The sequence below is a fragment of the Rana temporaria genome, chromosome 7 (assembly GCF_905171775.1).
Source record: "Rana temporaria chromosome 7, aRanTem1.1, whole genome shotgun sequence".
Classification (NCBI taxonomy): Eukaryota; Metazoa; Chordata; class Amphibia; order Anura; family Ranidae; genus Rana; species Rana temporaria.
This window is the reverse complement of record NC_053495.1, coordinates 19,349,074-19,376,493: the sequence shown is the minus strand read 5'-3', so window position 1 is coordinate 19,376,493 and position 27,420 is coordinate 19,349,074. Positions and strand designations below refer to the sequence as shown.

The window sequence follows — 27,420 nt, the reverse complement described above, 5'->3', positions numbered from 1 at the left end:
ATTTGATGGGCACAGTGAGGCTGCAATTGTTTTTTTTTTGTTTTTTTTTTTCATTTGCGCCCCCCCAAAAATTTTGAGCACCAGCCGCCACTGCTAGGACAGGTAAGTGTCCTTATTAAAAGTGTTATTAACAATGTTTGTAGCTGCTGACTTTAAAAAGTCACGAGTGGAAAGAGATTGTACAATTAGATTGTATGGTGTATGGCCAGCTTTATACAGATCTCTCTAGCAGCCCTAAACAAGGGACTCATCCAGGATCCAGCACAGGGACTGTCCCTGCAGGAGAATGACAGTAAGAGGCTGGTAATAGTGACAGTTGGCATGCAGCGCAGTGCTGCACCTCCCATGTGTCAGTGAGTCAGTGTGTTGTACTGCGTCCCAGCAGTTGGAGGTGTTTCTCCCTCCAGGAGGGTGTGGGGGAGGGAGAGGCGGGTCCCAGCAATAGGGAACTGATCAGCACAGGACGGAGAACAGATCTGCCGGTGAACCCTGAACAGCATGCAGAAGGGGCCCCTAAGTCCCTCAGGGGCCACAACACCTCTCCAGCCAACAAGACACCTGGGATCTGCTGGACTGACAACTTGTCCTTAGCCTAAAAAAAAAAGAAAAGAGGGATAAAGATCTGATTGGGATTGTTTAGGACATTGGACACCTCCAGTGGGACCCCTTGTAGCCCACCTAGTGGCCCCCTAGTGGTGGGAACTTGGAGGCACTGAAGTCATTCCAATCAGTGGATACAAAGTTTTTAGTGGGATTTTCCTGCCTGTACTCTGATCTCCCTGGCCGGGTGACAAGGACACGGGTGTTGGGATGTGATCGGGATTAACACATCGGACGCCAAAACACTGGGGCCCCTTATAGCCCACATAGTGGGGCCCCCCCACATCTCCCCTTCATTGTCCGCTGGACTTTATTACATTGAATCCTTTTATAGACAATTCTTTCCTACTTGGATACAAAGTTTTCATTGGGGTTTTCCTCGGAACCGCCAGGAAGGTGACAATGACACGGGTGACACGGGTGACGTCCTTCGGCGTCCTTCTGGTTCACGTCTTACTGTATGGACTCAGCACCCAGGACAGGGGGGCACTCCGCACTCTACCCCATGATGGGGGTGCCATCAGCTGCAGCGGGGTAAGTCATACCTAGGAATGGAAGACTAGGAGGATCATAAAAGGGGTATTAATCCGAAGAAAAAAAAATGTGGGGCACAGGAGGCACATTTGGGGCAGATCCACAAAGGTATTACGCCGGCGTATCTCTTGATACGCCGCGTAATTTAAATTTTTTTGTGTCGTATCTTTGTTTTGTATCCTCAAAACAAGATACGACGGCATCTCGGCTAGATCCGACAGGGGTACGCCTTCGTACGCCGTCGGATCTAAGCTGCAATTTTTTGGCGGCCGCTAGGTGGCGTTTCCGTCGAATTCTGCGTCGAGTATGCAAATTAGCTAGTTACGGCGATCCACAAACGTACGTCCGGCCGGCGCATTTTGTTTACGTCGTTTGCGTTCAGCTTTTTCCGGCGTATAGTTAAACCTGCTATAGGGTGGCGTACTCAAAGTTAAGTATGGCCGTCGTTCCCGCGGCCAATTTTTGATTTTTTACGTAGTTTGCGTAAGTCGTTCGCGAATAGGGATTTGCGTAGAATGACGTCACCGTCGTGAGCTTTGGCTTGTTCCGGGTTAATATCGAGCATGCGCACTGGGATACCCCCACGGAACGGCGCATGCGCAGTTAAAAAAAAACGTTGTTTACGTTGGGTCACGCCGTATTTACATAAAACACGCCCCCATTACATCCATTTGAATCCCGGTGCCCTTACGCCGCCAAAGATACACTACGGCGCCGTAACTTACGGCGCAAATTCTTTGAGGATTCGAAAAAAAAAAAAAATTGCGGCGGCGTAGTGTATCTTAGATACGCTGCGCCCAGCGTATTAATGCGCCGAGGTACGTGAATCTACCCCTTTGTCTCATCCCTGTAAATGCTACATCCACATTAGGCGTCTCCAAACGTCCTAAACAAAGGGCCGGCTTAATGTGCCGCACCATGGAAAATGTCCTGATATCAGTGCGAGTAGACATTCCATCTTTGGTATTAGGGGAACTATTAGTGCCCCATCATTGGTGTCAGTAGGAGAAAAATTGCTCCACTGTTGATGTCAGTGCAGAAATAATTACCCCATCGTTGGTGTCAGTGGAGGGAATAGTGCCCCATCATTGGTGTCAGTGGGAGAAATAGTGCCCTATCATTAGTGTCAGTGGGAGGAATAGTGCCCCATTGTTGGTGTCAGTGGGAGGAATAGTAACCCATTGTTGGTGTCAGTGGGAGGGATAGTGCTACGATATCAGGTTTTCCTTTCAGGTTTAATACTGCTTAAGCCTAGGTTCTCACTGCCACGATGCGGCACATGACATGTGATTCGCACAGGAATCGCACCACATTCCCGTACAATGTACATGCGATGTCTGTGCGGTGCCATTTGAGACATTCATCTTGTATGCTGAAATCGCACCAAAAAAACTTAATTTTTATTTTGCTGTACCAGAATCTGAACGCGTGGGAGATCACATCCATGCAATCCGATTCAGACAATCGCATTGCGTTGTCTCAGCTGTTTTTCGGGGTGCCGTTAAGTTAACATTGACAGCTGCAGCAGATTGCGTGACCACCCTGCGATTTCAATGCGGTGCGGGAAACGCACAGGATTCGCACAGCATACATGTGAACGGAGAATGATGGTGGCCATACATAGCTCGATTTTCATAAACATTTGTTTAGTACATTCCATCTGATCATGGAGTCGGCTCATTTCATTCTTAGAGATTTCAGCCACACCTGCTATGGAAACAGGTTTTATTGTAATGTACAATTTTCCTGAGGGAAGATTCCACTCCCAGTCGGGATTCACCGATACGAGTACTGATACTTTTTTTTTTTTTTAGTACTCGTCGATATCGATTACCGATACCTACCGCAACTGTTTTCTTTTCACTTCAGCTGTCAGCAGTAGTACAAAGCATTAAAACGTTATTTACAAATAAAAAACTGTATATACTCGAGTATAAGCCGACCCGAGTATTGCACATTTGCAACCTTACTGTGCCCAGTCTCACTGTGCCCATCGCAGCCCTACTGTGCCCATTGCAGGCTTACTGTGCCCATTGCAGCCTTACTGTGCCTATTCTCACTGTGCCCATTGCAGCCTTACTGTGCCCATTCTCACTGTGCCTATTGCAGCCTTACTGTGCCCATTCTCACTGTGCCCATTGCAGCCTTACTGTGCCCATTCTCACTGTACCCATTGCAGGCTTACTGTGCCCATTCTCACTGTGCCCATTGCAGCCTTACTGTGCCTAGTCTCACTGTGCACATTTGCAACCTTACTGTGCCCAGTCTCACTGTGCCTATTGCAGGCTTACTGTGCCCATTGCAGGCTTACTGTGCCCATTCTGACTGTGCACATTGTAGCCTTGCTGTGCCCATTGCAGCCTTACTGTGCCCATTACAGGCTTACTGTGCCCATTCTGACTGTGCCCATTGCAGCCTTACTGTGCCCATTGCAGCCTTACTGTGCCCATTCTCACTGTACCCATTGTAGCATTACTGTGCCTATTGTAGCCATACTGTGCCCATTGCAGCCTTACTGTGCCCATTCTCACTGTGCCCATTGCAGCCTTACTGTGCCCATTCTCACTGTACCCATTACAGGCTTACTGTGCCCATTCTTACTGTGTCCATTGCAGCCTTACTGTGTCCATTCTAACTGTGCCCATTGTAGCCTAACTGTGCCCATTGTAGCCTTACTGTGCCCATTCTCACTGTGCCTATTGCAGCCTTACTGTGCCCATTCTCACTGTGCCCATTGTAGCCTTACTGTGCCCATTCTCACTGTGCCTATTGCAGCCTTACTGTGCCCATTCTCACTGTGCCCATTGCAGCCTTACTGTGCCCATTCTCACTGTACCCATTGTAGTCTTACTGTGCCCATTGCAGCCTTACTATGCCCATTGCAGCCTTACTGTGCCCATTCTGACTGTGCCCATTGTAGCCTTACTGTGCCCATTGTAGCCTTACTGTGCCCATTCTCACTGTGCCTGTTTCTTCCATGATAGTCAGTGTACCCGTCGGGTCGTGGGCGTCCATTTTTCAAAACTCGCGGCTTCCTCCTGGTCCATGATAGGCGTTTGACACTGTGTTCCGCTACCGCCCTTACCGGAGGTCCTCTCATCTTCGGACTCAGTTTCCCAGAAGACACTGTGTTCAGTGTTCCGCCAATCACAGACATTCTTTCATCCTCAGACAAGAGGACGTCCATGATAGGCGGAACACTGAACACAGTGTCTGCTGGAAAAGTCAGAGGATGAGACGACCTCCGTGATAGGCCGTAGCGGAACACAGTGTCGATTTGTCAAACGCCTATCACGGACCAGGAGGAAGCCGCGAGTTTTAAAAAATGGACGCCCAAGGTACACTGACTGGAGTATAAGCCGAGGGGGGTATTTTCAGCCCTTAAAGTGGAGGTTCCCCTAAAAATAAACTTTTAACATTGCATTTACCACATTAATGTCAATTAGAATCGGCTGGTTTTATAAAAAAAAAACGTCCGTACGTACCGTTTGCTATATGTGTTCTCATTGCCGCTTCCGGGTATGATGGTGGGGCTGGGCGTTCCTAATTGAGGGACAGGCATCTGACCGACGCATACATCGCGTCACGAGATGCCTCCGGGCACCCGCGCTGGGCGCCCTAGATCGCCGGGAACACAGGACGTCATATGACGTCCACCCGGATCGGCGAGGGGTTCCTGCCACCGTCATATCCTATGGCGCAGTATGGAAGCGGTTAAAGGAACCCATTTAGAAAATAAAAAACGAACCTTTACAACCCCTTTAAAGGCTGATCAGAGTTAATTAAAGTGATACTATAGGTAAGATTTAAAAAAAAAAAAATTAAATAACAAACATGTCATACTTACCTCCACTGTGCAGCTCATTTTGCACAGAGTGGCCCTCGAATGGCATTTTCTGGGGTCCCCTGGCAGCTCTGCCGGCTCCTCCCCGAATCAGATAACCCCCTATGGGAAGCGCTCTCCCAAGGGGGTTACCTTGCAGGCGCATTCCTGAATCCTGCATTTGGCGTCCATAGCCGCCTAGTGCCCCCCCCTGCGTCCACGCCATTGGATTTGATTGACAGCAGCGCAAGCCAATGACTCCGCTGCTATCAATCTATCCAATGAAGAGCCGAGAACCCCCGGGCAAAGATCCCGCGCGTTCGCGACGCAGGACGTTAATCGTCAGATGTTTTTTCACCTTAATGCATAGGATGCGTTAAGGTGAAAAAACAGGAACCTTTACAACCCCTTTAAGAGTTAATAAGGAATTAAACAGAGGAACATTTGTTTATCACTTTCATCTGCAGATGAAGAAACAGAAGGATACAAAAATAAACAATGTTTCTTTTTATATTAGTTTTGTTAATAAACATTGCCAGCTGTTTGTTTTTTTTATAGCTCCAATAACAGGACTTCTTTAAAGCGGAGGTTCACCCATAGAGAACACATTTTCCCCTTAGATGGAGGCTCGTTTTGTCTAGGGGAATCGGCTAGTTGTTTTAAAATATGATCCGTACTTACCGTTTACGAGATACATCTTCTCCGCCGCTTCCGGGTATGGGTCTTCGGGAGCGGGCGTTCCTTCTTGATTGACAGTCTTCCGAGAGGCTTCCGATGGTCGCATCCATCGCGTCACGATTTTCCGAAAGAAGCCGAACGTCGGTGCGCAGGCGCAGTATAGAGCCGCACCGACGTTCGGCTTCTTACGGCTACGAGTGACGCGATGGATGCGACCGTCGGAAGCCTCTCGGAAGACTGTCAATCAAGAAGGAACGCCCGCTCCCGAAGACCCATACCCGGAAGCGACGGAAGAAGATGCATCTCGAAAACGGGTAAGTACGGATCATATTTTAAAACAAATAGCTGATTCCCCTAGACAAAACGAGCATCCATCTAAGGGGAAAATAGAAAAAAAAAACGAATTGGGTGAACTCCCGCTTTAAAGCCTCGTACACACGATCAGTCCATCAGATGAGAATCGGTTTTGACCGATGAAAACGGTCCATCAAACCGTTGTCCTCTGGTTAACCTATCGTGTGTACGAGGCTTTACACTTCAGCTGTCAACAGGGGAGACCCACTGACAGCTCAAAGAACCGATCCTGAAAGTATCAGTTTCAGTCATCGGTGCATTTGCACGAGTACCGATACTTGTGCAAATACTCGATACGGATACTAGTATCGGTGCAATCCTAATTCACAGTTAGATTTTTGTTTGAGAAAAAACAAAAATTATTCTGCTCCTTTAAATGTGCTGTCGCTATGGTCGAAAACGAACGTTGATTTTACTCCACTAACCATTCGAAAATCAAACAAGAGTTCAGAATTTGAAAAATGTTTAAGAAAATTCTACAGGACTTGGCCATCCAGGTGCGATGGATGGAGTGTGGGCGAGTGTGCGTGTTCCATGAGTGTCTTGTGTAGGGCAATCCATTCTTGTCCATGGGTTGTTCTATGTGCAAGAAATGCGCAAAAGAAGTCAATGACCCTTGTGCTCCCTGAACTGCAAGGTGCTGCGGCACGTTACAAAATGCGCACGTTGGCAAATGCGTGGGGGGTGCCAATAAGAATTAATTGTTGCTCCTCTGCCAGCCAAAGTACAGCTCGTTCCTCTGCATGTCGGGACAAGGGTGAAGGTCATATTAGTTGATAAGATTGCCTTATATTTATTTCAGGCACTTATATTGCGCCGTCAATTTACACAGCGCTTTACATATACATTGTTCTTTCACATCTGTCCCTATCCTCAGGGAGCTTACAATCTAAGGTCCCTGACACACATTCATACATATACTAGGGCCAATTTAGACAGGATCCAATTAACCAACCAGCATGTCTTTAGAGAGTTCCTGTAACTCTGATGGGCAATCTGATGCAAGGGGGAATGCTGATGGGCAACCTCATGTAAGGGGGAACTCTGATGGGGATTCTGATGCAATTTGGGAATCTGATAGGGACCTAGATGCAAAGGGGGGGGGGACTCTGATGGATAACCTGGTGTAAAGGGTAACTCTGATGGGCTACCTGATATAAGGGGGGGGGGCTCTGATGGACGACCTGATGCAAGGAGGAACCCTGATGGGCAACCTAATGTAAGGGGGAACTCTGATAGTAATTCTGATGTAATTGGGGAATCTGATGGGGACCTAGATGCAAGAGGGGGGGGGGGGCTCTGATGAACAACCCGGTGTAAAGGGGAACTCTGATGGGCTACCAGGTGTAAGGGGGAACTCTGATGGGCAATCTGATATAAGGGGGACTCTGATGGGCTACCTGATGTAAGGGGGAACTCTGATGGCCAACCTGATGTAAATGGGAACTCTGATGGGCAACCTGATGTAAGGGGGGACTCTGATGGGCAATCTGATGTAAGGGGGGACTCTGATGGGCAATCTGATGTAAGGGGGACTCTGATGGGCAATCTGATGTAAGGGGGGACTCTGATGGGCAACCTGATGCAAGGGGGGACCCTGATGGGCAACCTGATGCAAGGGGGGACCCTGATGGGCAACTTGATCTAAGGGGAAACTCTGATTGGAATTCTGATTTAATTGTGAAATCTGATGGGGACCTAGATGCAAGGGGGAGAACTCTGATGGACAACCTGTTGTAAAGGGGATCTCTGGTGGGTTACCTGATGTAAGGGGGAAATCTGATGGGCAATCTGATATAAGGGGGGTCTCTGATGGGCAACCTGATGTAAAGGGGAACTCTGATGGGCAACCTGATGTAAGGGGGGACTCTGATGGGCAATCTGAGGTAAGGGGGGACTCTGATGGGCAACCTGATATAAGGGGGGACTCTGATGGGCAACCTGATGCAAGGGTAACTCTGATGGGCAACCTAAAGTAAGGGGGAACTGTGATGGGCAACCTGATGTAAAGGGAGAACTCTGATGGGGATTCTGATGTAAGCAAGGACAGTGATGTAAGGTGGGAATTCTGATGGGGCCTATGATATGAGGAGGGACTCTAATAGGGATTTTGTTGGCCTGACAATATTTATAAAATGTATGATGTGGCTCTCGTGCTGGAAATCTTGGAGAACTCTGATCTATATGTATGTTGTATTAAATCGGAACAGAAATGCATCAAGCATGAAAAAAGAAATGATTAGTATTTGCATACTGGAGACACCAGAGCAGTACATGACTTGTATACAGAACACATTACACAACTGGTTCCTCAGTTCATGCTTCTACATGCAAATATCTTTATGTGCCGTCACCGGAAGGTCTGTTATTAATAAATTAGAAGGTCGATTACTTTAGGCATTCATATGAGTCAGAATTATGGGTTTCCTTGAATCATTACATTTCATTTCACTTTCATTGTAGTAATGCCGTGAAATAATAGATTGTCTGTAATGTATTGGGTGATATGTAAGTTTGATGGCTGAAGAATTATAGGTACCAGTTTGTTATGTACAGACAATCGCAATCCAGCAATTCATCATCGATCAAAGTACCATTTGTTTCAACACATACAGTATTGATTGCAAATACAATCTATCAACTGTATCTCCACTCTTAATTAGTGCAATCTTTTTCTCTGCTATTAAGAATTTGTATAGTAGATCATCTATAGCTTCATTCATTACCTTATCTGCTTCCTTTCCTTTCAAATGGCGCCCCGTGTACAGTTAGTTCCCCTAGGGCCTAGGGGTAAGTAGGGTTGTTTTGTTCATTATTAATCTGAACCAATGTTTCAATAAAATCTTTACTGGTGATCACCCCACCTGGGATCCTCACTCTTCAACATCTTTACTGGTGATCACCCCACTTGGGATCCTCACTCTTCAACATCTTTACTGATGATCACCCCACTTAGGATCCTCACTCTGACATCTTTACTGGTGATCACCCCACTTGGGATCTTCACTCTTCAACATCTTTACTGATGATCACCCCACCTAGGATCCTCACTCTTTGACATCTTTACTGGTGATCACCCCACTTGGGATCCTCACTCTTCAACATCTTTACTGGTGATCACCCCACTTGGGATCCTCACTCTTCAACATCTTTACTGATGATCACCCCACCTAGGATCCTCACTCTTCAACATCTTTACTGATGATCACCCCACCTAGGATCCTCACTCTTTGACATCTTTACTGGTGATCACCCCACCCCACCTAGGATCCTCAATCTTCGACATCTTTACTGGTGATCACCCCACCTGGGATCCTCACTCTTTGAAATATTTACTTGTGATCCCCCCACCTAGGATCCTGACTCTTTGGGATCTTTACTGGTGATCACCCCACCTAAGATCCTCACTCTTTGAAATCTTTACTGGTGATCCCCCCCACCTAGGATCCTCACTCTTTGACATCTTTACTGGCGATCACCCCACCTAGGATCCTCAGTCTTCAACATCTTTAATGTGATCACCCCACCTAGGATCCTCACTCTTTGACATCTTTACTGTTGATCACCCCACCTAGGATCATCACTCTTTGACATCTTTACTGGCGATCACCCAACCTAGGATCCTCACTCTTTGACATCTTTACTGCTGATCACCCCACCTAGGATCCTCAGTCTTCAACATCTTTAATGTGATCACCCCACTTAGGATCCTCACTCTTCAACATCTTTACTGGTGATCACCCCACCTGGGATCCTCACTCTTTGGCATCTTTCCTGGTGATCATCCCACTTAGGATCCTCACTCTTTGACATCTTTACTGGTGATCACCCCACCTGGGATCCTCACTCTTCAACATCTTTACTGATGATCACCCCACTTGGGATCCTCACTCTGACATCTTTACTGGTGATCACCCCACATGGGATCCTCACTCTTTGGCATCTTTACTGGTAATCACCCCACCTAGGATCCTCAGTCTTCAACATCTTTAATGTGATCACCCCACCTAGGATCCTCACTCTTTGACATCTTTACTGGTGATCACCCCACTTGGGATCCTCACTCTGACATCTTTACTGGTGATCACCCCACCTGGGATCTTCACTCTTTGACATCTTTACTGGTGATCACCCCACCTAGGATCCTCAGTCTTCAACATATTTACTGGTGATCACCCCACCTAGGATCCTCACTCTTTGACATCTTTACTGGTGATCACCCCACCTAGGATCCTCACTCTTCAACATCTTTACTGATGATCACCCCACTTGGGATCCTCACTCTTTGACATCTTTACTGGCAATCACCCCACTTGGGATCCTCACTCTTTGACATCTTTACTGCTGATCACCCCACCTAGGATCCACACTCTTTGACATCTTTACTGGTGATCACCCCACCTAGGATCCTCAATCTTCAACATCTTTAATGTGATCTCCCCACCTAGGATCCTCACTCTTTGACATCTTTACTGGTGATCACCCCACCTAGGATCCACACTCTTTGACATCTTTACTGGTGATCACCCCACCTAGGATCCACACTCTTTGGCATCTTTACTGGTGATCACCCCACCTGGGATCCTCACTCTTTGACATCTTTACTGGTGATCACCCCACCTAGGATCCTCACTCTTTGACATCTTTACTGGTGATCACCCCACCTAGGATCCTCACTCTTTGACATCTTTACTGGTGATCACCCCACCTAGGATCCTCACTCTTCAACATCTTTACTGATGATCACCCCACTTGGGATCCTCACTCTTTGACATCTTTACTGCTGATCACCCCACCTAGGATCCTCACTCTTTGACATCTTTACTGCTGATCACCCCACCTAGGATCCTCACTCTTTGACATCTTTACTGCTGATCACCCCACCTAGGATCCTCAATCTTTAACATCTTTAATGTGATCACCCCACCTAGGATCCTCACCAGGGGCGGACTGACAACTCATGGTGCCCCCGGGCAATAGAAGATTATGGGGGCCCCCCGGGCTTACAGATGGCCACCATGCCAGGAGGCAGTGCAGAGGCAGGGCAGCTAAAATCTCAGGATTTTCACATCAAAAGCATGTCGGTTTCGGACATATCAGGGACAGATGTAAAAAAAAACACAGAATTTTACATACTGTCCCTGGTTTTATTGAGCCTAGCAACCCTGATGGGGCCCCCTAGTGGCATGGGGCCCTCGGGCAGTGCCCGAGAGCCTTAATGGCCAGTCCGCCCCTGATCCTCACTCTTTGACATCTTTACTGGTGATCACCCCACCTAGGATCCGCACTCTTCGATGGGTTTCACCTATCCTACCAAATATGTCAGAGAGTGAGTATCCCAGGTAGGGTTATCATTGGACCTATCCGCGTGAACTAAAGGGGTTTTTGCTGAACCCGGTGTGCAGTGTTTGCTCCATATTTTGTCGGTGGACTGTGGGCAGAGACGGGCTCCATAGCTGTACTGGACCGGAGGTGAGAATTGAATATCCGAGTGCGGGCTTTTGGCGCAGTATTGATCTTTGGATTGTTGATAAAAGCCCGCCGACAGTGACAAATATCATTGGCACCAAGAAACGAGGGAGACCTTTGTCCACCCTATATGTAATAGCGAGCTCACACTGGATTTTTATGGCATTATGGGGATTTGAATGTTCCAAAGTTATATAATTTTATTACCCACTGGATGACTTAGTGTTGGAAGATGCTATATAGATTCAGTTCAGACAGCCATCTGACCACAGTCATTTATACCTCAAAATGTATTTATTACAGGTATTTTTATAGCACCAACAATGTATATGGTGCTTTAAATATATTGTATGTGTATGTCACTCCCTCAAGAGGTTTACAGTCTAAGGTCCCTCTACCTCGCATACATACATTCACATAATAGGGCCAATTTAGACAGACGTCAAGACTGAACCCAAACTTCTTGGGAGGAAACCCACGCAAGCACAGGACTTACAAACTCCATGCAGGTGATGTCAGAGTCGGGATTTGAACTGATGAAAGGAGTGCTGAAAGGCACGGGTGCAAAAATGTTAACTGTGCTGCCAAAGTGGGATAATATCATATCAGCCATGGGTCAAATGTGACACTTAGGCCCGCGTACACACGGTCGGACAAAACCCGTTGAGAATGGACCGAGGTTCAGTTTCATCGGTCCAAACCGACCGTGTTTATAGCCCATCGGTCTGTTGTCCTTCGGTCCAAAATTTTAAAACATGCTTTAAAATCGAACCGATGGCCCGCTGCCCGATCGGTCCAAACCAATGGTTAGTACAGAAAGCATCGGTTCAAAACCCGCGCATGCTCAGAATCAAGTCGACGCATGATTGGAAGCATTGAACTTCGTTTTATTCAGCACGTCGTGTGTTTGACGTCACCGCGTTCAGACCCGATCATTTTTTTGAACGATGGTGTGTACGCACATCAGACCATCAGGCTACTTCGGCGGTGAACCGATGGAAATGGCCCGTCGGACCATTCTCATCGGTTTGGAACGACCGTGTGTACGCTCGTATTCCTTAGGGACTTCTTCTCTCTGATATGAGACTGTATTCCTTCCACTGACACCAACAATGGGTTACTATTCCTCCCACTGATGCCAATGGCATAGGGTCCCACTCAAAATCCATACCAGACCCTTCAGATCTGGTATGTATTTTAAGGGGAATCCTGCGCCCCAATTTTTTTTTTAAATGGCATGGAGTTCCCTCAAAAATCCATACCAGACCTTTATCCGAGCGCGCAACCTGGCACTATTCCTCCTACCAACTCCAACAACGGGGCACTATTCCTCACTGGCTCCAACAACGGGGCACTATTGCTCACTGGCTCCAACAATGGGGCACTATTCCTCCCAGTGATACCAACATTGTGGTACTATTCCTCCTACTAATACCAACAATAGGGTACTATTCCTCTCACCGACACCAACAAAGGAGCACTATTCCGTCCACTGATACCAACAAAGGGGCATTATTCCTTCCACTGATACCAGCAATGAGGGCACTATTTCCTTCCCCGATACCAACAACGGGGTACTATTCCTCTCACTGACACCAACAATGAGGCACTATTCCTTCCACTTATACCAATGATGGGACACTATTTCTCCAACTGATGTTAATAATGGGACACTATTTCTTCCAAATGAATGGCACTCCAACGCATCAACATAGTTAACACGTACATTCCCGCAATGCACAGATGTAAGTGGGCCCCAAACATTACTGTTTTCTACTATCATCACGAAAAAAACAACACCACCTCCTGGATCTATTCCTCCCACTGACACCGACAATGGGGACAAACAAAAAATACACTATATTGTCAAAAGTATTGGGACACCTGCCTTTACACACACATGATCTTTAATGGCATCCCAGTCTTAGTCCGTAGGGTTCAATATTGAGTTGGTCCACCCTTTGCAGCTATAAAAGCTTCAATTCTTCTGGGAAGGCTGTCCACAAGGTTTAGGAGGGTGTCTATGGGAATGTTTGACCATTCTTCCAGAAGTGCATTTGTGAGGTCAGGCACTGATGTTGGATGAGAAGGCCTGGCTCGTATTCTCCGCTCTAATTCATCCCAAAGGTGTTCTATCTGGTTGAGGTCAGGGCTTTGTGCAGGCCAGTCAAGTTCCTCCACCTCAGAATTGCTCATCCATGTCTTTATGGACCTTGCTTTGTGCACTGGTCTAAATCATTTGGTGGAGGGGGGATTATGGTGTGGGGTTGTTTTTCAGGGGTTGGGCTTGGCCCCTTAGTTACAGTGAAGGGAGCTCATAAAGGGGTTGTAAAGGATTTTTTTTTTTCATAATAAGCATCCTTTACCTGCAGACATTCCTCTTTTCACTTCCTCATTGTTTGTTTTTGCTCAGAAGTTGCTCTATTTCTTCTCTGTTCTGTTCACTTCCTGCTTGTCTGATTGTTACTGACCACCGTGATGGGAGGCTTTACTGCGGTGGTCAGTAACGTGCTCACCCCCTCCTGGGAACTACATCTGTGCGGCAGGACGCTCTCTACATGTTAGAGACTTCAAGGAGGTGTGAATTCCTAAGCGTGCCGCAATGCATACTGGGAAATGTAGTTCTTACATGAACGAGCGATGCAAACCAGGAAGTGAATGAGAGAACAGAAGCTAGAACGCCGGAGGTGATATAGATGAAGGAATTTAATAGGTATTTACTCGTTTTTTAACAGAATCATTAATCTTTTCTGTCTGTCTACCTTGCAGACATTACTTTTAGGCAAAAAAAATGTTTCCTTTACAACTCCTTTAAGACATCAGCATACCAAGACATTTTGGACAATTTCATACTCCCAACTTTGCGGGAAGAGTTTGTGGATCGCCCCTTCCTGTTCCAACATGACTGCGCACCAGTGCACAAAACAAGGTCCATAAAGACATAGATGAGAGAGTTTGGGGTGGAGGAACTTAACTGGCCTGCACTGAGTCCTGACCTCAACCCTATAGAACGCCTTTGGAATGAATTAGAGTGGAGACTGCAAGCCAGGCCTTCTCGTCCACATACGTTTTTGAATCAAAAAAGGGCTGGCAACTAGGATGCTCTTGAAGTCCTTTATTGGTTACATGGGTACAGGCTATACGCTACACGTTTCGGCTAAGAAGCTTTCATCAAAGCATCTCGTTCACATCAGTGCCTGACCTGACAAATGCGCTTCTGGAAGAATGGTCAAACATTCCCATAGACACACTCCTAAACCTTGTGGACGGCCTTCCCAGAAGAGTTGAAGCTGTTATAGCTGCAAAGGGCGGAGCCAACTCAATATTAAACCCTACGGACTAAGACTGGGATGCCATTAAAGCTCATGTGTGTGTAAAGGCAGGTGTCCCAATACTTTTGGCAATATAATGTATCTAATATATATATAATGTAAATTAATAAATATATATATATATGTATTTTTTTTATTTTTTATTATCTGTTTTTTCATTGAATATACACAGTACAATTGGACTTTAGAATGTTGTCTCTCCTTGTACCACCTTCAACGTTGATTGCACAATGATGAATCATTCTCTATGTGTAAGAATATATTTTTGTAACATGAGTCAATGGTGACTTTACAAATATCACTTGTCAGGTGTAATGAAGCAACGGTGGCCAAGTGTATAAAACGTCCATACCAGGAAATACTCAGCTGTGTGTACACTTTTTATATCGAACGCGCCTTTTGAATGACTAGCCTACCTTCAATAACAATGGGTTTGGTTGCAGAAATTTAAAGTGTTTGGTTTGCCTTATCTAACCTGCATGACGCATGTAAAAGGGTGATTGTGGTAGCAACGGGTCATGCCGCGTACACACGATCAGTCCATCCGATGAGAACGGACCGATGGACCGTTTTCATCGGTTAACCGATGAAGCTGACTGATGGTCCGTCGCCCCTACACTCCATCGGTTAAAAAAACTATTGTGTCAGAACGCAGTGACGTAAAACACACGACGTGCTGAAAAAAACTAATTTCAGTGCTTCCAAGCATGCGTCGACTTGATTCTGAGCATGCGCGGATTTTTTATTTTTTTTTAAGTGTATTTTGTGCGTGTACTTGAGAGGTCAGACAGCCACAGCTCAAAGGAACCCCTATCAACCTCTGGAGGAACCTTAGGTCAAGGAACCCCTAGCAACCTCTGAAGGAACCTTAGGCCAAGGAACCCCTGGCAACCATTTAATTAGGAACTTTAAGCCAAAGGACCCCTTTTAACGTCTGGAGGAACCTTAGGTCAAGGAACCCCTGGCAACCTCTTGAGGAACCTATGGTCTAGGAACTCCTAGCAACCTCTGAAGGAATCTTAGGCCAAGGAACCCCTGGCAACCTCTGGAGGAACTTTAAGCCAAGGGACCCCTTTCAACCTCTGGAGGAACCTTAGGTCAAGGAACCCCTGGCAACCTCTGGAGGAACCTAAGGCCAATAAACCACTTTCAACCTCTGAAGGAACCTTAGGTCAAGGGACCACGAGAAACCTCTGGAATAACCTTAGGTCAAGTAACTCCTTGCAAAATCTGGAGGAACCTTAGGTCAAGGAACCCCTGGCAACCTCTGGAGGAACCTAAGGCCAATGAACCACTTTCAACCTCTGGAGGAACCTTAGGTCAAGGGACCACTAGCAACCACTGGAGGACACTTAGGTCAAGGAACCCCTGGCAACCTCTGGAGGAACCTAAGGCCAATGAACCACTTCCAACCTCTGGAGGAACCTTAGGTCAAGGGACCACTAGCAACCTCTGGAGGAACCTTAAGTAAAGGAACTCCTAGTGACCTCTGGAGGAACCTTAAGTAAAGGAACTCCTAGTGACCTCTGGAGGAACCTTAGGTCAATGGACCACTAACAACCTCTGGAGGAACCTTAAGTAAAGGAACTCCTAGTGACCTCTGGAGGAACTTTAGGTCAAGGAACTCCTAGCAACCTCTGAAGAAACTTTAGGCCAAGGAAACCCCAGCAACCTCTGGAGGAACCTTAGGATTCCACAGAACCTTGGTTGAGATTGGCTCATATTGAGGTTGCTAAATTTCATATACAATCTTTTATCTAAATAAATTTGCCAAATGTTTTTTCTCCCTGCATAAATCATTGTCAGACCAGAAAGATCTAGGCCCCCTGTGTTTCCAGGTCCCTATTACAGTGACATGGTCTACAATGTCTACAGTCACACCCTGAGTATGTATGTTGTTTATCTCTGGCCTGCTGTTGAGTATACTGTCCAGTTGACAGTTTCCAAGCAGGTGCAGCTTTTAGGAACTTGGTACCAATAAATCCTTCATCTCCCTTAGCATATCTGTCACTGTGGCACTTCCATTTAAATGTCCAGGTGTTTCCATGTCAACATCCACTGATAACGTATACAATAAAGCTGGAAAGTCCTGTCTTTACATACATTAATAATTCACTCTCTGCTTTCATAAAAGGGGAAGTTCTTCAATGCAGTTGGCGTTTAATATCGCTTGACCCCGTCACAGACCTGGATCTATTACGGGTGCGTCCGAGTCCTTGGATTGGAAAAAGGAAGGATAAATAGGAGAACAATAAATTTATAGCTAAATCAATTTCTCAAAATTTCACAGAATACCTTACCTGAAATTTATCATTAAAGAAAATTTGTCTACCCAAAGCCGATATTTCACTTTTTGGTAGTCTCAGGGAGTTAAAATACCAAACAGCCTGCTAAAGCCCCTTTCAACAGATTTGTCTAATGCCGCGTACACATGATGAAAAAAATGCAATTTTTTTAATTGGTTGTGAAAAATAGTTGTGTGTAGGCCAGGGGTGGACTGACAACCCATGGGGCCCCCGGGCAATAGAAGATTATGGGGCCCCCGGGCTTACAGATGGCCACCACGCCAGGAGGCAGTGCAGAGGCAGGGCAGCTAAAATCTCAGGATTTTCACATCAAAAGCATGTCGGTTTAAGACATAGCAGGGACAGATGTAAAAAAAACACAGATTTTTATATACTGTCCCTGGTTTTATTGAGCCTGGCAACCCTGATGGGGCCCTCTAGTGGCATGGGGCCCTTGGGCAGTACCCGAAAGTCCCAATGGTCAGTTTGCCCCTGGTGTAGGCTCCAGAACATTTTTCTCGACGAGAAAAATGGGCGTTAAAAATTTAGAACCTGCTCGATTTTTTCTCGTCGTTTTTCACGTCGTTCTATTTCACATCGTGAAAAACGATTGCGTGTACGCTTTAACGAGGGGGGGAAAAAAGGCTCATGCTCAGAAGCAAGTTATGAGACGGGAGCACTCGTTCTGGTAAAACTAGCGTCCGTAATGGAGATGGCACATTCATCACACTGTAACAGACTGAAAAGCACAAAGATTGAAAAGTGTGAATCGTCTCTCAAAAAACTTTTACTAACACGCGGTAACACGAAATCAGCAAAAGCAGCCCAACTTCCCCGTATCTTCTTACGCCGTCGTATCTTAGGGTGCATATTTACGCTGGCCGCTAGGTGGCGCTTCCGTCATTTTCGGTGTAGAATATGCAAATTACCTAGATTCACAAACGTTCGTGCGCCCGGTGGAATTTTTTACGTCGTTTGCGTAAGGCTTTTTCCGGCGTAATGTTGCTCCTGCTATATGAGGAGCAACCAATGTTAAGTATGGACGTCGTTCCCGCGTCGAATTTTGAATTTTTTACGTTGTTTGCGTAAGTCGTTCGCGAATAGGGCTGGACGTAATTTACGTTCACATCGAAAGCAATGACGATTTGCGGCGGAATTTCTTACATGAGCACTGTGATTCTTTTCACGAACGGCGCATGCGCCGTTCGTAAAAAGCGTAAAAAAACGCGGGGTCAACAATAATTTAAATAAAACACGACCACATCATCCCCATTTGAATTAGGCGGGCTTACACCGGCCCACATAAGTTGTGCCCTAATTTACGGAGATACGTTACGCCCGCACTAAATTACGCAGGGCTATCTGAATCTAGCCCAAGGTAAATAAACGATTTCCAAGTTTTTTTGTTTTTTTTTATAAAAATGTGAGTTTTCTTGCTTTTTTTGCATCTTGGTGTTGCTGCTGATCTTCTCCAGACAGCATTGGTTGCACCTCATTGCTTTTGCCTGGATTCCTGATAGCAATGAAGCATGCCTGCTCAACGTGTTTCAGCATGGCTGCCTGTAGTGTTCACCAATAGCTCATGTGACAGGGTGACAATGCAAGAGCGCAACTGGTAGACAGTTGTCACCCTCTAACAGGAAGTACTTGAAAAAAGAATCTTCATGGCAGGATCTCCATGTCAGTGCTGGGACAAGCGAAAATGCCAAAGTGCACCCCCTCAAGGAGCTTTGATCTTCCTTAGCAGCATAGGTTGAAGAAAGGGAAAACCCTCACCATGCCAACATCCAAAATATGTATGTAAGGATTGAACAAGTCAAATAAATTGAAGAGAATCATTAAAAAGGTATACATTTTATTACAGCATAATTAAAAAACATATAAACAACATACAAGCAACACCCTGTATGGATACAGTTACCAGTTACCCAATAATGCAGTTACAGAGGGCTGGATCTTAGGTACAAGGATTGGTTTGGTAATATATAAAGGCGAGAAAAAGGTTTTTGATCCAGTAATGCCTCCAAGAACTTGCTCGTCGACACGTTGCGCTAAAATATTAGCTTCCTCAGGACAGATACTGGGTAGGTTCTGGTATATTTAAAAACGAAGAAGTACATGTGTAAGTATTTATAGGTAGATTCACAAAGAGTTAGGCCGGCTTATCTACAGATAAGCCGAGCTAACTCTGAATCTAAGCCGACCTATGTTTAAGTGTATTCTCTAACAGAGATACACTTAAACATATCTAAGATAGGACGGCTGGCGCCGTCCTATCTTAGATTGCAATGTTTTGGCTTACCGCTAGGTGGCGCTTCCATTGCGGCCAGCGTAGATTATGTAAATGAGCATTTACGACGATTCCCGAACGAACGCGAGCCCGCCGCAGTCGATTAACGTAGTTTCCGTACGCGATAGGCCGCCTAAAGTTATTCCACATATGAGGTGGAATAACAATGTAAAGTATGGCCGCCGTTCCCGCCGCGAGGTTCGAATTTTTTACGTAGTTTGCGCAAGTCGTCCGCGAATCGGGATTTACGTCGTTTACGTACGCGTCAAAATCAATAGGCCCGTACGGCCTACTTAGCCGCAATGCGCACTGGGAAATGTAGTCGCCCGGCGCATGCGCAGTGTCAAAAAACGTCAAAAACGTGAGGTCAAGCCTCATTTCCATACAACACGCCCCCTCCAAGTCATTTGAATTAGGCGCGCTTACGCCCGCTCGTTTTAGGGTACGCCGCCGAAAATTAGCAGGTAAGTGGTTTGAGAATCACTACTAGCCTAACTAATTTACGGCGGTGTAGCCTAAAAAGACTAGGCTAGGCCGTCCTACAGTTAGGCGCCCCTACGTGAATCTACCCATTAGTGTTGTTTGTATGTTGTTTATAGGTTTTCTTAAGTATGCTGTAATAACATACTGTAATATCATGTATACTTTTTTATTGATTCTCCCTCTCATTATGTGCCCACAAAGTCCACCAATTATTGACTTGTTCAATCCTTATAAGCATAGGTTGAAAGTTCTGCCCTTTTTGTGCCCTCCTCTGGCTGAAGCGCTCAAGGCAAATGCCTGTACTGCTTCCCCCTGGGCCTGGCCCTGCGCCATTCTTTTAATAAAAATGCAGATTTGAGAAGACAGAAAAATGTTAAGCATGGTAAAGCTTATCTGAGATTTCGCTGATTAGGTTTAGATAGTCCTAGTCCTAGGCAAGGAGTGTGCCCTCTGTGATGTTGGCATCTGGCTGGTATCCCAGTGGGCACACCATGCCAGGTGAACTAGGAGAGAAGGGTCAGGATTTAGCACACTACCCTCATTCATGGTCTGCTTGCCATAGGTGACCATCCAGATGCTGGTCACATGGTATAATAATCTGGGCCAGCACATTTATGGTTCTTTCTTTACTTTACTTTTCCTGCACTGTACCTCACTCCGATATCTCCAGGCAAAGGTGCCAAGCCGGCATGATCCCCGTTATTCAGGATTAGATGCAATCTGTTTCCTTGCAATCAATTTCACCAGAGCCCTGGCTGATTTCCTGTCTCTTAGCCCCATCTCTGCTGCCGCGTGCCGCCTTATCTGACCCTGCGCTAAATAAATATGCTTTTAATTAAACAGCAAAGAGTCTCGGCTGTATAATGGGCTGTTATTAGCAACTGTGATAATGAGATTGTGATAATTGTATTAGAGAAAAGAAAAGCACACACAAGAAGATTTCAACTTTTAGTTCCGTAAATAATATGTTTATTATAGGGGAAAAGGTCAATGATGTGTCTTAAAGTGTATTTTCACCTTTGCAGTCCCCTCTATGGGCTAGATTCACATAGAACCGCGTATCTTTGCGGCGGCGTAACGTATCCAATTTACGTTACGCCTCCGCAACTTAGACGGGCAAGTGCAGTATTCTCAAAGCACTTGCTCCGTAAGTTGCGGCGGCGTAGCGTAAATCGGCTGGCGTAATCCCGCCTAATTCAAATTTGGATCAGGGGGGCGTGTTTTATGTGAATGTACTGTGACCCGACGTGATTGACGTTTTTCCCGAACGGCGCATGCGCCGTCCGTGGAATTTCCCAGTGTGCATTGCTCCAAAGTACGCCGCAAGGACGTCATTGGTTTCGACGTGAACGTAAATGACGTCCAGCCCCATTCACGGACGACTTACGCAAACGACGTAACTTTTTCAAATTTCGACGCGGGAACGATGGCCATACTTAACATTGGTACGCTGCACTTACGCCACCATATAGCAGGGGTAACTATACGCCGGGAAAAGCCTAACGTAAACGGCGTAACTTTACTGCGTCGGCCGGAGGTACGTTCGGGAATTCGCGGATCTAGCTAATTTGCATACTCAACGCGGAATTCGACGGAAGCGCCACCTAGCAGCCAGCATAAATATGCAGTTACGATCCGATGGTGTAACACAGTTACCCCAGTCGGATCTACGGGAAATCTACGCGTAACTGATTCTAAGAATCAGGCGCATAGATACGACCGCGCAACTTAGAGATACGACGGCGTATCTGGAGATACGCCGTTGTATCTCGTTTAAGAATCTGGCCCTATATGTTTGTTATGTTTTCCCAATCACACAACACGCCTAAAAATATTTTTTAAATAAATATTTCTTACTTTTTTAGCTGTTTTTGTGGAACACTAATATACAATGGGGGTTATTTATGAAAGGAAAATCCACTTTGCACTACAAGTGCAAGCTACAAGTGCAAAGTGCACTTGAAATTGCACTGAAAGTGCACTTGGTAGTGCAGTCGCTGTAGATCCGAGGGGGACATGCAAGGAGAATAAAAAAAGCTAATAACAATGATGGGGCACTGTTCCCTCCACTGACACCAAGGATGGGACACTATCTCTACCACTGACACCAATGATGGGACACTTTTCCTCTCACTGACACCAGTGATGGGACACTATTCCCCCCACTGACACCAAGAATGGGACACTATTCCCCCCACTGACACCAAGGATGGGACACTATTCCTCCCACTGACACCAAGGATGGGACACTATTCCTCCCACTGACACCAGTGACGGGACACTATTCCCCCCACTGACACCAAGGATGGGACACTATTCCTCTCACTGACACCAAGGATGGGACACTATTCCTCCCACTGACACCAGTGACGGGACACTATTCCCCCCACTGACACCAAGGATGGGACACTATTCCTCTCACTGACACCAAGGATGGGACACTATTCCTCCCGCTGACACCAATGATGGGACACTATTCCTCCCACTGATACCAAAGATGCATAGTTGGCTCCCACTATCGCCAGTTCTTTGGAACCTTGGCTGAGAACAGGGCCGGCCTTTGGGGGGTGCGAGCTGTGCGGCCGCACATGGCACCATGGGCAACAGGGGCGCCGTGCGGCCACCCAGAGGCGTGCTAAGGGGGGGCGAGCCACCCCCGGGTACCACACACAATGGGGGGGTGTATGACCGGCACCGCGATTGTTTTACACCAGCGGTGGCATTTTTTTCCTCTATGTGTATGTTTAGGTGACCAGGGGGCGAGGGGTGAAGATGGGGGGGCGCCACAGGATTAGCTCGCACAGGGCGCCTGAACACCTAAGGCCGGCCCTGGCTGAGAATAGGGTGACCACGTGTCCTGGATTGCCCGGGACAGTCCCGCATTTTGCAGGTCTGTCCCGGGCACATTCATTCCAGGACAATACAGTGTCCCGGAATGAAACTCACACAGCCACCCCCCAGGCCATTCTTATGCCTCAAAAAAGGCCGCCACATCACCGCTTTACTCACTGACAGTACTTGTCCTGGCCGGGAATGCCTGGAGGAGCACAATCCTGCCCTCTGCTTGTGATTGGAGAAATCATAAATCCCGCCTCTTGTGTCCAATCACTGTGCTGTGATTCGTTACAGCACAAGCTGATTTTTGGGAAGGAAAGGTGTCCCTGAATGGTAGTTTGGAAATGTTGTCACCCTAGCCAGGGCCGATTCGCCCTATAGGCTCACTATGCAAGCCGCTTAGGGCCCCCCAAATTACTAGAGGCCCTGCCTGGTGAGAAGTAATTTTCGACCCCTCACCCCGCTTCTCAACTCGCTGGCTGCATGGGAGAAGAGGTAAGAAGTCAGCACCCCCCGCTTCTCACTTTAATGTAAGATGTCCGACAGCAGAACACCCACTCCCCCTACTTCTCAACTTTAATCTTTAACAGGACAAATCACTGTCAGCCCCCCCCCCCCCCCCCCAGCTTAAAGTGCCTTGGCATGGAAGAGGAGCAGTTGGGCACCTCTGACCTAGAAGATGGAAAAAGCAGAAACATGTTGTTTTATGTCTTGTTTGTCTTTGTCTCCTTACTTATCTAACAGAGGTTTCAGGAGGCAGCAGACTTTGACACTCTTCTCTGGGAGTGTCAGAGAGCGCTATGTTCTTTATTGTCTCATAGCTCCCAACTATTCCTCATTTGGTGGCGCTGTCCCTCTGGCATCTGGCCGCTGTTGTAGCTTGAAGGGGAGAGCAGCTGTCAGGGGATAGCTAAAAAAAAAAACCCTGTCTCAACCGCCTATTTTTACCACCACCCTAAAGTTAAATAGGGTGGCGTCTTTAAAATCAGCTGGTTCATATAAGTGCATTTGAAGATACACGGCCCCAGCTGGCTTTAACTTGAATTTTGATGGCAGGTGCGATAATGCTGCAGCACTATCATAAAACGTAAAAACATATAAAAGGCAAAATAAACACCTGACAAGTTTGATTTACTGACCATAAATAGCAAGGTGCACTGGCAGCAGTTTCACTGTTTGAGGAAAGCCTGAAAACTTGTCGGACCTGCTGGTATGTTTCAAAACAAGTTGTCAGACTAGCGCGGTGTAACCAAGGACGCGGTCCTAGCGTGGAGGGACGTTCATAAATAGACATGACTTGGGACGTCTTCTTGGTCAGTAAGGCTCCATGCACACTAGGCGGTTTTTATAAGTTCAAAGAATGCTAGAAAAAAAAACGCTGGCTGAAAAATGCTGGTAAAGCTCCATGCACACTAGTGTTTTTAGTGCCTCGTACACACGACCATTTTTCTTGGCAGGAAAAAAAACAAAGGGGTAGATCCACGTAGAATGGCACAACTTTGTGCGGGCGTAACGTATCCTATTTACGTTACGCCTCCGCAACTTTTACAGGCAAGTGCCGTATTCTCAAAAAAAAGTTGCGGCGGCGTAGCGTAAATAGGCCGGCGTAAGCTTGCCTAATTCAAAATGTGAAGAGGTGGGCGTGTGTTATGGAAATCAGGCTTGACCCGACATGATTGACGTTTTTCCCGAACGGCGCATGCGGCGTCCGTGGAATTTCCCAGTGTGCATTGCTCCAAAGTACGCCGCAAGGACGTCATTGGTTTCGACGTGCGTAAGTCGCGAACGACTTACGCAAACGACGCAAAATTTTCAAATTTCGTTGCGGGAACGGCGGCCATACTTAACATTGGTGCGCCGCATATACGCCTCATATAGCAGGGGTAACTTTACGCCGGGAAAAGCCTAACGTAAACGGCGTAAATGTACTGCGTCGGCCGGGCGTACGTTTGTTAAATGTGCGTATCTAGCTGATTTACATATTCTACGCGTAAATCAGCGTACACGCCCCTAGCGGCCAGCATAAATATGCAGTTAAGATCCGCACACTGCTTTAGGCTATCAGGGTTTTTTGAGCTTTATGCACGCTATCGGAATTTCCAACAACAAATGTTCGATGTGAGCTTTTGGTCGGATATTTCAACCGTGTGTAGGCCCCATCGGACATTTGCTGTCGCAATTTCCGACAACAAATGTTTGAGAGCTGGTTCTCAATTTTTCCAACAACAAAAGTTCTTGTCGGAAATTCTGATCATCTGTATGCAATTCCAAAGCACAAAATCCTACGCATGCTCGGAATCAACTTGACGCATGCTCGGAATCATTGAACTGTTGTACGTCACCGCGTTCCGACAAAATCTGTGTGACCGTGTGTATGCAACACAAGTTTGAGCCAACATTCCATCGGAAAAAAATCCACAGTTTTGTTGTCGGAATTTCCGATGTGTGTATGCGGCATTAGTATCTAGGAGCAGAAAAAAAATATGGCCCGGATTCACAGACAGCGGCGCACATTTATGCCGCCGTAGCGTATCTCATATACGCTACGCCGACGCAGCGCAGAGAGGCAAGCACTGAATTCACAAAGCCAGTGCTCCCAAAACTGCGCTGGGTTTCCTAGGCGTAAGCCGGCGCAGGTGGAAGTGGGCGTGAGCCATGCAAATGAGGCGTGACCCCATGCAAATGATGGGCTGAGCGCCAGACAGATACGTATAACGAATGGCGCATGCGCCGTCCCGTGGATGCATCCCAGTGCGCATGCTCAGAATCACGTCGGAACTACTCCCTAAGATACGTCAGATGACTGCACGTAACCTACGCTCAGCCATATTCACGTCCTACGTAAACTACGTAAAATACGCGGGCTTGTGTTCCCTGGTGCAGCCCTTTGCATGGATGCTGCTGAGTTACACCTCCTTTATGGGGCATAACTTTACGACGTACGTATAACTTACGCGCACTTGCGTCGGGCGCACGTACGTTCGTGAATCGCCGTATCTCCCTCATTTGCATATTTGAATGGAAAATCAATGGGAGCGCCAAATGCGTCCAGCGTAAATATGCGCCCGCTCTGCGCCGGCGTAGGCAAGTTACGTCGGTGGGATGAAGCCTGTTTTTAGGCGTATCTTAGTATGTGGGTCCGGCGCACAGATACGACGGCGCATATTTGCACTTACGCAGCGTATCTGGAGATACGTCGGCGCAAGTGCTTTGTGAATCCGGGCCTATGTTTTTTTGTAGAGTTTCTTGGAGCATTTTTCACAGCTATTCGTACGAGAATAGGATACTCTCTCATACAAGTACATGGTACAGCAGGAACATATCAGGAATATGAAGTGTAACAAACGCTTTGAACGTTATACTTGACATCGCTGTGGGCTGTACGGAGTAGAATTTAAGTGGAAATTGGTTTGTTGCGCAGATTTTCCATTACCAGCATCTTTTTATTGGAATTTGATGACTTTCGCAGAACTTCACCAGGCAGAGGATGAGCTCAGATTTCAGGCAATTCCCACACTTCTCAGACTGCTTGGGATCCAAATTGTTTTGTTTTCCGTGAAGCGTCGTCTGAGTCAAAGACAACATTCTGAAGAAGCTTCCCGACAACTCTCTGACCTTCTCATTTACTCTTCATGTGCCGTAAATCTTTCATCTAAAACACAGATCATGTGTAGGGGAATCATATAAAAAAAGGATGCAGAAGAGGATCGGTGTCTGCAGTAAGGCAGTACAGTCGGCCCTCCTGCTCAGCAGGTGCCCTGGGCCCCCCTTTTGAACTGATGGGGCCCCGAGCCCAGTGCAGGAGGGCTGTCTGTACTGCCTTATCAGTGGCCATGCACTGAGCACTGGTTGGAGACCTTGGCCCGGATTCACAAAGCACTTACGCATATCAAGTTACGCCGACGTAAGTGCAAATGTGCGCCGTCGTATCTGTGCGCCGGACCCACAAACTAATGCCGGGTACACACGAGAGGATTTATCCGCGGATACGGTCCTCCGGACCGTTTCCGCGGATAAATCCTCTGAGGATTTCGATCCGCTGGATTGTACTCAACATCGGATCGAAATCCACGCCAAATTTACACCGTGGTGACGTGTCGCCCGTCGCCGCGATGATGACGCGGCGACGTGCGCGACGCTGTCATATCAGCAATTCCACGCATGCGTCGAATCATTACGACGCATGCGAGGGATGGGTTCGGACGGATCGATCCGGTGAGTCTGTACAGACCACCGGATCGATCCGTTGGAGCCGATTCCAGCGGATAGATTTCTTAGCATGCTAAGAAATTTTTATCCGCTGGAAATCGGTCGGCCCGAAAAATATCCGCGGATAAATATCCGCTGTATCGTACACACCAGCGGATCTATCCGCTGAAACCGATCCGCGGATCAATTTCAGCGGATCGATCCTCTCGTGTGTACGGGGCCTAAGATACGCCTAAAAACAGGCTTCATCCCGCCGACGTAACTTGCCTACGCCGGGGTAGGGTGGGCGCACATTTACGCTGGACGCATGGTGGCGCTGCCATTTATTAGCCATTCAAATATGCAAATGAGGAAAATACGGCGATTCACGAACCTGCGCGCCCCAGACGCAGGCTACGAGAGGTGCGCGTAAGTTGTACGTCCGGCGCAAAGTTAAGCCCCATAAAGGAGGTGTAACGCAGCAGCAGACATGTAAAGGTCTGCATCAGGGAACACAAGCCGGCGTATTTTACGTTGGACGTGTGTCTG

General features: G+C 47.0%; 1 protein-coding gene across 1 annotated transcript in view; it reads left to right on the top strand.

Moving 5' to 3' along the window:
* Nucleotides 1-377: 377 nt before the first annotated feature.
* The window catches only part of IL17RC (interleukin 17 receptor C), a 90,022-nt gene continuing 62,979 nt past the window's right edge, over nucleotides 378-27,420 (top strand). The window contains exon 1 of the mRNA XM_040359012.1: nucleotides 378-1,134. Coding sequence (XP_040214946.1) covers nucleotides 1,003-1,134 — 132 coding nt within the window. The 5' untranslated portion in view covers nucleotides 378-1,002. The remainder of the gene's footprint in view (nucleotides 1,135-27,420) is intronic.